This window comes from Astyanax mexicanus, chromosome 11 (genome assembly GCF_023375975.1).
Source record: "Astyanax mexicanus isolate ESR-SI-001 chromosome 11, AstMex3_surface, whole genome shotgun sequence".
Classification (NCBI taxonomy): domain Eukaryota; kingdom Metazoa; phylum Chordata; class Actinopteri; order Characiformes; family Acestrorhamphidae; genus Astyanax; species Astyanax mexicanus.
The window spans coordinates 46,663,409-46,678,157 of NC_064418.1; the positions used below are offsets into that span (position 1 = coordinate 46,663,409).

The following is a 14,749-nucleotide window of genomic DNA, read 5'->3' on the forward strand; positions in this document are numbered from 1 at the left end:
CAAACATCGCACTTGGTGATGGTGTGAAATGAGCCCATTTCTCATCTTCTGTTTCCTGTTTCATTACCCTTTAACCACATTTACACCTCTGCATCTCTTCTATATAAGTGTATTACACAAGTTATTAAAGCCTTATTATTCATACAAATTCAACATCAATAACCATTTACTGATAATGATTTGAGAATGATCAGATAGTCCTCACAATAAATAAATAAATAAATTAATTGATGACTGACGTTCTGACAGTCTTAAGCGAGGTATAAAAGAGCAGCAGAGGACAGGAAGTAGCTCTGAGCTATGGGGAGATGTGAGGACAGAATGGAAACTGCAGAACACACCGTCATCTTTTCTTCTGACTCTTCTCTCTATTTAGACCAGAGCAGATCAGAAGTGAAGGACAGTAGAGCTGAGGATCTTCTGATATCATCTGTGTTTAAAGAGTGATGCTGCCATGTCTCCCAAAAGATCAGCAAATATCACAGCAAATATCACAGTGATCCTCATTTTACTGGCAGGTAAACTTTTACATTTATTTACCATTTCTGATGGTTTTCATCTTAATTAGTTTCAAATGTTTAATATCCATGTGTGTGAACTGAAAGAGTCAGGTTTTTTTTATCTCACTGATTTTCTTTATTGTTGCAGATTTGTTGAAGTGAATGTTTGTAGATCTTTAAGCACAATACTATATTAAACCATGATAAACAATAAACATATGTTATTTATGGAATAATCTTAACCAGTATGTGAATCACCTGTGTGTAAAACCTATTTCAGTCATTCACATCATTGTGGAGAAAATTAAACTCCACTTTTCTCTGTAGGAGACTTCAGTCTTACCTAGGTCATTCCTAAATATTCATATTGTTTCTGTTCAGCTGCTCAGATGTGGGTTTGCTTTTCTGAAAGCGTGACTTTCTCCTTGAACTGGCTATATTAACTTAAGTATTGGAAAATCTGCTAATTTATTGTTTGGTCCACCAATCAAGAGTGTTAAAAACGAGACTATCTTGTTTTTTCAAATAGCCTTTGCTGTGTTAGCTTGTAGTCTGTGTGAAATGGGCTGTGACATTTGAAAATGTGCCTCATGAACATGCTCTGTCCTTCTGCAGAAGTCCTGGGGTAGAGAGGTAGACAGGCAGGTACTGTATGCTGTCCAGTCCAAGTCATTATGTAATCAGAGCATTAAATCTACTGATTACTTTCAGGGTTAAAAGTGTAAAAAAAAAATCCCACACTAATTATATCCTATAGTTTTAAGGGGGAGATGTTGCTGGTCAGAGCTGTGAAATTAATACTGTAAAGCACTGAAACACTTTAAACTGAGCTCAGTTCTTCTGTGTTCATCAAAAATCTCCATCAACCTTCACATGTCTTTTTGCAGCTCATGATTTTGTTAATGTTATATATTAAATAAAAGTAGCAGTATTTAACACTGTGGATTTAACACTCTCTCCATCAGGCCACCAGATACCAGCTTCATCTGGACAAGAAGGTAAATAAACACACGCACACACAAACACACACACACATGCCACAAACAAGGATTTCTGAAAAAACATTGTAATTGTGTGTGTGTGTGTGTGTGTGTGTAGGTCAGAAGGGGACGGTGGATCAGCAGGTTGTAGGGCACAAAGTGAGTAAATTGACCTGTAGTCCCACCTGCAGTGGAAATTGTTTCTACAGCTGGTTCAGAGATGATCATCGCTGGATCCCAGACCACCGGTACACAGGGGGAGGTTACTGGCAGAGCACTCCAACTAACCTAGGATGTTCAACTACTGCCACAGTTTGGATCAAATCCACCAGTCCATCTATTCAGGACAGATACTCCTGTAATATCAGTAACTACATCCAGCCTCCTTCAGATTGTAAGTACAGAGTCAGTCTGTCTCTCAGTCTCACTAAAGAGAATCATTTATGTGGATAAAACCAGGAAATCAGGTTCTACTTTAGAACGATGAGGTTCATTCTGTATTCTGTGCAGTTCTGAGATATTGAGTACCAAAGATTTGATTTCAGTAGAATAATTAGTTTCTTTATCTTAATACTTTCGATTCCTGTACAGTAAATACACTTTTGGAAAACTTTATTCAAAACTTTATTCAGGATGGGCCAAACAAAGATAAACATTTTAAGTTTGTCTGCTGAAGGTTTTAATTGAGAGCTGATTAAATTGAAGAGAACATTTATACTCAACAAAACCATACTATGGAACCAAAAGCAGAACACAATCACTGCTTTATCTGCTTTAAAATAGAAGCTCTGCCCACAATCAGTGCAGACCTGCCCACAGGTAGGGTAGATATTACAGTGTTTTACTCACACTCAGTATTTCAGTTCTGCTGTTCCCACTGATGTGTTTAGTTAATATTATTCTTCATTTATCTGTTTCTAATTTTACTATTCAGAACTGTTTCAGTACTGACTGATCAGCACTGTACTGACTGTAATTCTGTGTATTCCAGGTGAACTGGGTGAGAAACAGTGGGGAGTGACTTACACTCCTGATAGTGTGTGTGCTCTGGAAGGTTCATCAGTTCGTCTCTCCTGCTCCTATAAATACCCTGGAGGACTCAGAGTGACTGAATCATTCTGGTTCATTAATGAGCAGCATGTAGATCTGCGAGATGATGATCAGTATAAGGGGAGAGTGCAGTATTACCAGACTCAGCTCTACCACACAGTGAGAATCACTGATCTGAGAGCGAGCGATTCTCAGATATATAAGTTCAGATTCATCACTGATGATCCTGGTGGTAAATACATTGGCAGCTCTGGAGTCAGTCTGTCTGTCACAGGTAGTTCTGGATTATATAAAACAAGTTTATTTAACTATGAGAGATTTCTACAGATAAAATTAGACTAAATCATGTTTAAAATCACCTTCAGATCTGAAGATTGAAGTGTTGAACACACAGGAAGGAGGAAAGATGCTGAACTGTAGCTCCACCTGCACTCTGACTAACCCCACCTACATCTGGTACAGGAACGGACAACCTGTATCTGAGCAGAACAGAGCTGTACTGGATCTGAGGGACCGCACTGTGGATGCAGGCAGCTACTCCTGTGCTGTGAAAGGACACGAGGAGATCCGCTCTGCTGCTGTCTGTAAGACTTCACTTTACATACATTCACTCTGTTATCATCTCACTGTCAGATTCTACTGGATTATACACAGTTTATTCAGTTACTCTCATATTTTGTATTAGAAGTTTCAACACCCCAGTGACCACATGTGATACTGTAGTATTTGCACAGTACACTCACATGTGACATCACTACAGGTCTAGCTGGCTGTTGTATGATGTGTAGATCCACCCATCCCCATATATTTTAATGACAGAACAGCCTCACCCTTGAATTAATTAATAAAGGGATTAACAGTTTTGGGTGGAACATCTTTTCTGCATCACATGGAGTAGCTGAGTTGTAGTCGACCTGTCAGGAATAATCATTATTATAATGTGGGGATGGGGGAGCTGTCTTGCAGAGCGGCGGTGTCCTGGGGCCGTAGCCGCTCTACACCCTGGACTTGCCTTCCCTGTACTGCGGTTGGGTGTATGGAACTGGGTGCCTAGTGAGCCAGCAGTAGTTGGCTCTCTTCCTCCGGGGGGTAGTCCTCTGCCCCTCGGTCCTTTCCTGGCCCTTCCCCGACTCCTACTCAGTCTAACATCGCATTACACATACAAACTCATCATACAGCTTACACACATCATATTACACATAGGGTTTTGGGGGGCAGGTGCTCCCTGCTCCTCAATTTTATTTTCGCATTTTAGACATTGAGGGCCTTTGGGGGGGCAGTGTGGTTGGGTGCTGTTATTCAGTTCTCATATTACAGCTGTCCCTCCAATTTTAATAGCACTGTAGCTTTCATTCATTCTTCTCATTATACACATTCATATCACTGCAACATGCTGGGTGGGGGAAGGAGGGGGTTCAGGTCTTCTCACACCCTGGTTTCGTGCACCCTGCCTGGGGTGTGGGTCGGGTGGTTGTTCGGGGCCGGGCTGGCTGCTTCCCTAGGTTGCCGCTGGCTCGGTACTGGTGCCCGCATGCCCGCATTAGGTGTCTATGTATGTTCTGTGTGTGTGACTGGTGTGTGTGACTGGTGTGCGTGACTGGTGTGTGTGACTGGTCTGTGAGTGAATGTGCACGTGTGCGACGGGTGTATGTGTGACGGATGTGTGTGTGACGGGTGTGTGAATGTGCATGTGTGCGTGAACAGTTGGTCCTGGGTTTGGGGCTGACTGAGCATGGACACCTGTGGGACATGGTTGCGTAGGGCGGGTTTTTGCCCTCCCTACCGCTCCACGCTGCTCTCCGCCGATCGTCACTGCCGTTCCTGGGGGGGTGGGCGTCCGTGGGTCCATGGGTGCGTGGCCGGATGCCCTAATGTGGTCTCTGGCCCGCCCCCTTGGTGGCCGTGGCCTGGGGGTGGCTTGGGCCCCCTTGGCGTGGGAGGGGGGGCCTGCCGGGTGTCGGGCTGTTCCCGGGTGCTTGGGATCTCGGGGGCCGCATGCTCGGCTCGTGCAGGGGGTGCTGGCCTGCCGGGGGGGTGGGCTGCTCGCTTCCTTTGGCTATCTGTACTCTTACTCTTTGCCATGGGGGCTTCGTCTGGAGTCTCCCCCGTCCTCATCTGGGGTGTGCACATGGTTACCATCGGGATGTGTGGCCGCGGGTCTTCTGGGCTCCTAATGGGCTGTGGATGGTCTGGGTCCACTGGGTTCTTCCCTATCTGCCTCTGGATCGCAGGGGCATGGTGGCGGTTTCTTGCCTCCATTGTGGTAGGCATTTCATGACATAATCCGTAACACATGACATATTTTTGCAAAAAACAATAGAATAGAAGTAACTGTGCGTGTGTGTGTATGTATTTATGTGTATGTATTAATATGTGTGTATATTTATGTATGTGTGTATATGTATAAGCATATGTATAGTTAGATATGTGAGTATGTGTATATATGTATGTTTGTTTATTTTATGTTTATTTTATTTTATTATTATTATTTTTTTGTTTGTTTGTTTGTTTGTTTTTTGTTTAGTTTTTTTTTTTCTCTCTTTTCTTTTTCTTCTTCTTGTACCCCCCTCCTGTACCTCACACTCCGATCCTTCCAACCCTGAACTCCCACAACTATATCCACACAAAATATATATATATATATAAAAAATAAATAAATAAAAAAAATAATAACAATAATAATAATAATAATAATAAAAAATAAAATAAATAAATAAATAAATAAAAATAAAGTATTAATTGTCCTCCGAAGAGGGGGGGTGGTGGTTGGGCCAAAAAAAAAAAAAAAAAAGGAATAATCATTATTAATTACTATAATTGATCATGTGGTGTTATTATGCTGTTGGTCTCATTAACCGTCTCTCTGTATGAAGTTATTTCTTGTTTTTTTTTTCAGTAAGTCTGGATTTAGTGTAAAATTGTTGTTTTTTATTGTTGTTGTTTCATACTGAGTGTCTTAGTTTGAAGCCTGAGTGTAAAATGGCCAATGTGATCGAATCAGTTATTACCCAGCCATCTAACATTAGTGTTTTTTTGTGAACATATACTGTTTAAAACAGTATTTTATCTTATTTTAATGTTAACTGGTGTGCACTGACTGTATTGCAGCAGCTCAGAGGTTAAATTTGTGGATAAAACATAGCTATTCAGTTCTTCTCAAAGTAAACAAAGTTAATCTCCAGATCTCTTTTTGGTGTAATTTTATGGAAATGTAAATGGTTTGGTAATAATATCATTGTTTCTGTTGAAACATTATACTAGCTGGATAAACTGGGCATTCTGGGAAAAATTCGCTCTGCTTCTGGTCCTTTAGACTGAACTGTAAACCCAGAAAAGGTGGTCTAAGATATTTCATCTGAAAGGAGGGAGGTCCTAACAAATGAAGCTGTGTGTGAAAAAAGAACAAAAATACAATAATTCAGGACTGATATCAGGAAGGCCTGGTTTAGTGTGTTTATTGTTACACACAGATAAACTCTATGAGTCTCTTTCAGGTGTGTTTGAAAGTCTGCAGGTGAAAGTGGAAGGTGCTGCAGCTGCTCCTGCAGAAGAACAGACAGTAACACTGACCTGTAGCTCGATGTGTAGCTCTCAGTCCTACTCCAACTACATCTGGTACAGGAACGGACAGCCTGTATCTGAGTGTAGATCTGCCTCCTGCTCTGTAGCTGTGTTCAGTGGAGAGATCAGCTACAGCTGTGCTGTTGAAGGTCGCGGTCTCCGCTATGATGCAGTGTGTGAGTTCAGATATTCATTTTCTGGACAGAACCATAGCTAATGACTGAGAACAGCTTCATCATGTTTATCTGATCATGTAAACTGAGATAATCTAGTAGAGCTGTATTGTATGTTTTAGTCTATATAGTAATTTGTAGATAATCAGGAGAGTTTTAATATCTGTTCTCTACAAAAACTCTCCTAAAGGCACCAGAGCGGTCATTGCAGTAGTTTTCCTTGGTCTACCTGTTTAACATCTTTAATGCAGTACACCAGTGACGACTTTCTTCTTCAGAACATTACAAATGGAATGTCCAACTGGCTATTGCCAACATTTTTGCAATGGCTTTGATTTTTGCACCTTCTAATTACATCACAATTGCTTATTTTCATTCACATACCGCTCTGTTTTTCTATAAGTACACAATCTGCACAGGCAAAACCCAAATCTGAATCTGACATTTAGCTCTATTTGTTGATTGAATAATCAATGTTTTAGGAAACACCTGGGCAACAAAACACACGTGACAGTCACATGTTCCAAGACTTTTGCTCACATTAATATAGGTGGGTTCAGACAGAAGGTGCTATCTTCTGAAGTGTGTTTCAGATCCAGGAAATAACAGGAAATATTAATTTCTAAAATTCATAAAACATTTTCAATCTACAACACAAATTAAGGGATTGGCCTCACTGTTTCAATACTTTTGGAGTGGACTGCATATATAAATACCAAATCTGAAACCTTAACAATTCTGCATAGGTGGAGCTAAACTGCTGTAGGCTGAATAGGTGGGGCTTAACTGCAGCAAGTTAAATGTTGAGTGCTGAATTTTATCTCTTTTAGCTGATTGGTGGAAGCAGAATGCAGTCTGGGCAGCTGTTGGATTGGTTTCTGCTGTGGCTCTCTCTCTTCTTACTGCTGTTCTGTGCATTCAGTGAGTAACATTATTCTTTTATTATTACACTGAATATCTGAACTGTCTGTCTAAATATAGTTTTAACCTCAACATAAAACTTCAGCCTCAAATTGAAACTGTTAAAAATGTGTTTTGTGTTTAATGTGAGATCAGGAGGAAGAGGAGAGCAGAGAGAGGTGCTGATGTTCAGGTACTGAGAGAAGATTCTACTGAAGCTGTTTATGAAAATGTTCCTATAGAGTTTTACTGAATATAGACTTTAATCTGTGTTTCCTCATCTCTCGCTAAAAGCCTCCAAAGCCTGGAGACGACATGTACACAGCTCTAAACCTCGCCACCACCTCGTCCTCTGAGTACGACACTCTGACAGTAAGTCAATGCAGTGTGTTTGTGTGTATTTCTTGTTAGACATAGTACATTATGAACATTAACAATGTTTAATGTCGATTTATCTTGCTTCATCAGCATGCTACACACTCCCCCAGTGATACCTACTCAACCCTGAACCCTGCAACCAGGACATCATCTGAGTACGACACTCTGACAGTAAGTAAGTGCAGTGTATGTGTGTGTTTGTGTGTTCTTATTGATAGTACATTTAGTTGACATTGAATTCGATCCACAGTGGACCCTTCGCAAAACATCTCAGCCTGCCACCAGCATTCCTCTAGGATTACTTTAAATACAAAACATAGTCATATACAGCTCTGGACAAAAATTAAAGACCACCTAAAAAGGATGAGTTTCTTTGATTTTACCAATTTGAAAACTTCTGGAATACAATCAAGAGGAAGATGGATGATCACAAACCATCAAACCAAACTGAACTGCCTGAATGTTTGCACCAAGAGTGAAGCAGCATAAAGTTCATCCAAAAGCAGTGTGTAAGACTGTTGGAGGAGAACATGCCAAGATGCATGAAAACTGTGATTAAAAACCAGGGTTATTCCACCAAATATTGATTTCTAATCTCTTAAAACTTTATGAATATGAACTTTTTCCTTTGCATAATTTGAGGTCTGTAAGCTCTGCATCTTTTTTGTTATTTCAGCCATTTCTCATTTTCTACAAATAAATGCTCTAAATTACAATATTATAATCTGGAATTTGGGAGAAATGTTGTCTGTAGTTTATAGAATAAAACAACAAGGTTCATTTTACTCAAACATAAACCTATAAATAGAAAATCAGAGAAACTGATTCAGAAACTGGAGTGGTCTCTTACTAATTGTAAGAAAATTTAAAATGAATAAAAAGATGTTAACAAAAATAATCCAGCTCTGAAACCTTCTTTTGGGATCAGACTACGTTCACACAGTGCAGAACAGGAACACTCAGGTATCACTTGTATTTTCCCAGTCAAAGGAGATGAAGCACCAACCTGATAAACACAAAAATACTGTAAAACTATAAAACACTGATTCCTGAACTGAAAATACACTGAAATACATCTGTAATATCTTAAAACATGTAATAATTAAATATTAAATTAGTTAAATTACTGTACGTGTTTTCTTAATGTTAAAGAGAAACATTATACTATTACTATTAGCTGTTTCTATCCTGCAGATATCCTAAATAACTGATATAACATCAACCAAATAAAGTATATTTAGTTATAAATAATGTTAATATTGTTTTATCTTCAGCACGCTACACACTCTGCCAACGACACATACTCAACTCTCAACCCTGCAACCAGGACGTCCTCTGAGTACGACACTCTGATGGTAAGTCTGCAGTGTGTGTGTGTGTGTGTGTGTGTGTGTTTCTGTGTGTGTGTGTGTGTGTGTTCAGTATATAACTGTTTCTGTGTGTTTCTGTGTGTGTGTGTGTTCAGTATATAACAGTTTCTGTGTGTTTCTGTGTGTGTTGTGTTCAGGTTGTTGGTCCTCTCCCGGTGCAGAGCGGAGCTCCAGACGAGGAGAATAACTAACAGCCGTGTTCAGTTCCTCTTTATTCACTGCTGAAGATTCAGATCTTTATAGAGGAACAGAGGAGCATTTCTGGGATTAGACAGCTTTTAGAGATCATCACTCATCAGATTCTGTCCTAAAGTCATAAAGAGATTCAGTCAGATTCACTCAAAGCTCCTCTGTCTGGTGGTGGATAGAAGTTATATGGAGTTCCACAAAACTCTCATCTATTAGTCTATTAGTCTTGTATTTGAATCTCTGCTGTTTAAGTGAAATTCTCCTCTTCTTTCAGTCCCCCTCACCAATCATAGAAAACAAAGTGGATAAACTCACTATTGGATAAAATTGTATTATCTGTAAATAATGTTTTATCAACTTTGTAATCAAAGTTGTTGCTGTATAATAGTGTCTTTATATATAATAAATATAGAAATATAAATTAGTTTCTTGAGTCTCTCAGAAAATGAGAACTTTTATATTTTATCTAAAGCAGTAAGAAATAAGGAATATCTTAAGATGCTTTTATTTTGTTTGTCTTAACTAATTTAGTCAATATTGTACTTACTTTTATATTGGGCTGTTTTTATATATATTTTCTTAATGTTTAATTTGTCATACATATACAGCTCTGAGAAAAAAAAGAAACCACTTAAAATGATGAGTTTCTTTGATTTTAACTAATTTAAATTATGACCAAGAGGAAGATGGATTATCAAAAGCCAGCAAACCAAGCTGAACTGCTTGAATTGAATTTTTGAGGACTGAAAGTTTTTTTTGTTATTTCAGCCATTTTTCATTTTCTGCAAATAAATGCTCTAAATGACAATATTTTTATTTTATCAAACTGAAGTGGTCTCTTAATTTTTTCAAAGTTGTATATAAATATATTTACTTTTTTCATAATTTTCATGCATTTTTGTTATTTCTAACATGGACTAAAAATAAAGTAATAAAGCAGTACTGTTGTATGTATCATTATTATTGTTGTTATTGTTTTTATTAATATATAATATTTGTGTGTTTTTTAGTTACGTATTGATAGTTAAGACTGTTTGCTATGTTACAGGACTGCAGTGAGAGCAGGAAGTGAACAGAGATTAGTTTTAACACCATAAATCCAGTAGAGGGAGTCAGTTCTCCACCTGTTTACCTCCCAAACTCCACCTGTGTAGATCAACCTGTCAGTAATATGAGGTCAGTCCATGTTAAAGTCAGCAGGGTCCAGATTTCCATCCAGCTGTTTAATTAGATTGTTTTATACATCATATTTTAATAGTGTTGGACATTTACTCTAGTTTAAGGTCTGCAAGTTCTAACAGTCAGGATTCCCTTTCATTTCTGCTTCAGTCCACTGGAACCTGCTGTCTCCTGCCCTGTTTCAGAGCTACAGCTGGACACAATAACAGAAACACCTGTATTCTGTTCACACTAACTGTATTTTTATTCAGCAAATGTTATACTTATCATTATTAAATATTCAGAGTCTGACAGTCACAGAAACTACCGTATCTAATCTGTGTAGATTCAACACAGTATAAACACATAGTGACTCTCTTTACACAAAGAAATAAAAGACTGAAAAATGATTTTCTGATTAATTGGTAGATTAAACAAGGAAGTAACAATGTTTTATTTTATTTTTTTAAAGCTACAGATCAGACTTTGGATAAAACATCAGTAAACATAGTTTATTTCATGCCTCCTGTCCAGCAGTAAGTGTAACATTAATATTATAGTTATTATTATCTGTATCTGTACCTAGAGCTGTGTACTAGAAAGAACCTAGTGATACAATAATACATTCTGATTCAATATATTGTGATACTGTAAAAAAGGCAATATATTGCTATTTAAAAGAAATAGGAAAACTATTATGGTATGAAAAACACAATATTATAAAAATGGACTTTTATAGAAATCACAGTTTTTATCCAGTCAGATCAGTCCAACATTATTTCATACCGGTTTAAACACAAAATTAAATCATCCACTGTCTGACACTAAATAATACTAAATAAATCATTAATTCAAATCTATACAGTGTTTTTAAGAATGAATAAAATACTTCAATATATTAATATTTTCTTACACACCTACTAATCATTATGTTAATATTTCAGCAGCAGTCAAATAAATTATTAAAACTACTGGTAATAAACTTGTATAAAGAGCTCCCCAGTATGAGAGTTGTCTAAAGAGTGTCTAACACTGTGGTCAAACACTGCACTTGTTGATGGTGTGAAATCAGCCCATATCTCATTTCTCATCTTCTGTTTCCTGTTTCATTACGCCTCATTCACATGTACAGCTCTGCATCTCTTCTATATTAGAGTATTAAGTGTAGAATTCACTGCACGGTGAGATTACAGCTTTATTATTCATACAAATTCTCCACACAGATAAATAAAAACCCAAATCTAATAGCAGAACATCATTAACCCTTTACTGATCTACTGACTATTTTAATATAATGTTTGAAAGTCCCTTCAGTGGGAAGTATAAAAGATCAGCAGAGGACAGGAAGTGGCTCTGAGCTAAATGGGGAGATGTGAGGACAGAATGGAAACTGCAGAACACACCGTCATCTTTTCTTCTGACTCTTCTCTCTATTTAGACCAGAGCAGATCAGAAGTGAAGGACAGTAGGACTGAGGATCTTCTGGATCTTCTGATATCAGCTGTGTTTAAAGAGTGATGCTGCCATGTCTCCCCAAAGATCAGCAAATATCACAGCAGCAGTGATCCTCATTTTACTGGCAGGTAAACTTTTATATTTATTACCATTTCTGATCTTTTTCATATTAATTAGTTTCAAGTGTTTAATATGCATGTGTGTGAACTGAAAGTGTTTAGACTAAGTCTGAATCAGGTTTTTTTTATCTCACTGATTTTCTTTATTGTTGCAGATTTGTTACAGTGAGTGTGTGTAGATCTTTAAGCACAATGCTATATTAATCCATGATAAACAATAAACACATTTTATTTATGGGTAAATCTTAACCAATATGTGAATCACCTGTGTGTAAAACATATTTCAGTCATTCACATCATTGTGGAGAAATTTAAACTCTGCTTTTCTCTGTAGAAGACTTTGACCAGGCCACTCCTAAATATTCATATAGTTTCTGTTCAGCTGCTCAGATGTGGGTTTGCTTTTCTGTTTTGAGTCTTTGATGTTCAGCTCATCGACAGACAGACTAATTAATAATTATTTAATACAGAACTGAATTCAGGATTTCTTTAATAATAGAATGTTGTTCAGGTTTTGAGATGGGAAAACTATTATTATTATTATTATTATTATTATTATTATTATTATTATTATTATTATTAACACTACCACCACCATGTTTAATGTTTATATGAGTTTCTACTGGAAACTACAGAATTAGCAATAAGTCAAATATATCGCAGGACCTGTGTGATAGTTCAGACTGGTCTATCAACAGAACATTAAGGGCACTATCTCACACCCTGCGCAAGGCACATTGTGATGTTAATTGCTATCTTACACCCCACCATCACATTTGTTTTAATGCCTTGCATCTGCGTCATTTAAATAGCAACGGGATTACGAATATATCTATGTCAAATGGTGTGGTGGTCTGAAAGTGAGATGTGTTCAGGTAAATGTCTGGCGTATTGTTTTCTTGGCAGCGGAAAAACAAGGTCTGCCACTGAAAAATGAACCTAGACAAATGTCTGACGTTCATTGCTATCCGTGTGTATACTTCCACTCATCACACACACAAGGACACGCAGCAGTGCCCAAACCCATCTTTTAAATAAAAAATAAACAGAATACAAAATAAATTAATATTGGTGTTCTCGTAAATTATCTGATTGGTTTCCTCTGCTGAGAAGAGCTGGACACGTCCAGGTATCTGCGACATTAAAATACCAAAATGTTAAAGTCAGAGTTCACCTGGCTCTTAAAGCAAATGTCAAGTAACACACTGATTGGTTTATTTCACGTTACCCCCAAAACACACCCATGATTAATTAAGAGAATTAGTACATGCCCTTTAAAAGCTTTGAGATGCACAAGGTGTACTTTTCCTGTCGATACGAAAGTAAAGACACACTGACACACCCTAAATCAATACACATGTTGAGCGGTTGATGGCTCGCCTACAGATCTCTAAAACAGGGCCCTAAGCCTTTACCACATCACACACAGTGTGTGTTTCTGTATGTGTTTCTGTGTATAGATTTTAAAAGACAATTAATTCAGAACTATATTAACTAAAGTATTGGGAAATCTGCTAATTTATTGTTTTGTTCAACAATCAAGGGTGTTAAAAATAAGATTATCTTGTTTTTTTTAGACGGTCTCTGCTGTGTTAGCTTGTAAGGCTAGCTCCTAACACAGTAAATAGTGTGTGTTTGTGTGAAATGGGCTGTGACATTTGAAAATCTGCCTCATGAACATGCTCTGGAAATGCACTGCAGAAATTATGGGGTAGTGAGGTAGACAGGCAGGTACTGTATGCTGTCCAGTCCAAGTCATTATGTAATCAGAGCATTAAATCTACTGATTACTTTCAGGATTAAAAGATTAATTATATAAATTATGTCCTATAGTTTTAAGAGGGAGATGTTAATACTGTAAAGCTCTGAAACACTATAAACTGAGCTCAGTTCTTCTGTGTTTATCAAAAATCTCCATCAACCTTCACATGTCTTTGTGCAGCTCATGATTCTGTTAATGTTATATATTAAATATTAACAGCAGTATTTAACACTGTGGATTTAACACTCTCTCCATCAGGCCACCAGATACCAGCTTCATCTGGACAAACAGGTAAATAAACACACACACACACATATACACCATGTGGCACAAACAAGGATTTCTGAAAAACATTTTAATTGTGTGTGTGTGTGTGTGGGTGTGTGTGTGTAGTTCAGCAGGGGACAGTGGATCAGCAGGTTGTAGGACACAGAGTGAGTAAATTGACCTGTAGTCCCACCTGCAGTGGAAACTGTTTCTACAGCTGGTTCAGACAACTCTGGATCACAAACTCCCGGTACACAGATGGAGGTTACTGGCAGAGCACTCCAACTTACATGGGATGTTCAACTACTGCCACAGTTTGGATCGAATCCACCAGTTCCTCTGATCAGGATAGATACTCCTGTAATGTCTATAACTACATCTACTCTCCTTCATACTGTAAGTACAGAGTCAGTCTGTCTCTCAGTGTCACTAAAGAGAATCATTCATGTTGATAAAACCAGGAAATCAGATTCTACTTTAGAACGATGAGGTTCATTCTGTATTCTGTGCAGTTCTGAGATACTGAGTACCAAACATTTGATTTCAGTAGAATAATTAGTTTCTTTATCTTAATACTTTCAATTCCTGTAAAGTAAATACATTTTTGTAAAATTTGTATTCAAAACTATATTCAGGATGGGCCAAACAAAGATAAACATTTTAATTCAGATAATCCTCTTGTTCGTTATTGTAAGTCAAGTTATGAAATAACGGAATCCCTGAAGCTACTCTACTTTTTAATCTAACACTTTATAAATCATGTATTTTTGGTGTAACCTCACCCCCCTCTCCTCCCTCTGACTCAGTAGTGTGTCTCAGTCTGTATTTATCAGAGGAGGTCTAGTTTTCTAGCTGTAAGCAGAAGCTGACACAACATCAATGAAGCC

The 14,749-nt window shown here is 37.8% G+C and overlaps 1 protein-coding gene across 1 annotated transcript; it reads left to right on the forward strand.

The window, feature by feature from the left end:
* Positions 1-454: 454 nt before the first annotated feature.
* Positions 455-2,883, forward strand: LOC125804984 (uncharacterized). Its single transcript, XM_049485121.1, has 4 exons — positions 455-518; positions 1,430-1,498; positions 1,599-1,874; positions 2,472-2,883. The coding sequence occupies exons 1-4, from the start codon at positions 455-457 to the stop codon at positions 2,870-2,872; spliced, it is 810 nt and encodes a 269-aa protein (XP_049341078.1). The 3' UTR covers positions 2,873-2,883.
* The last annotated feature ends 11,866 nt before the right edge of the window (positions 2,884-14,749 follow it).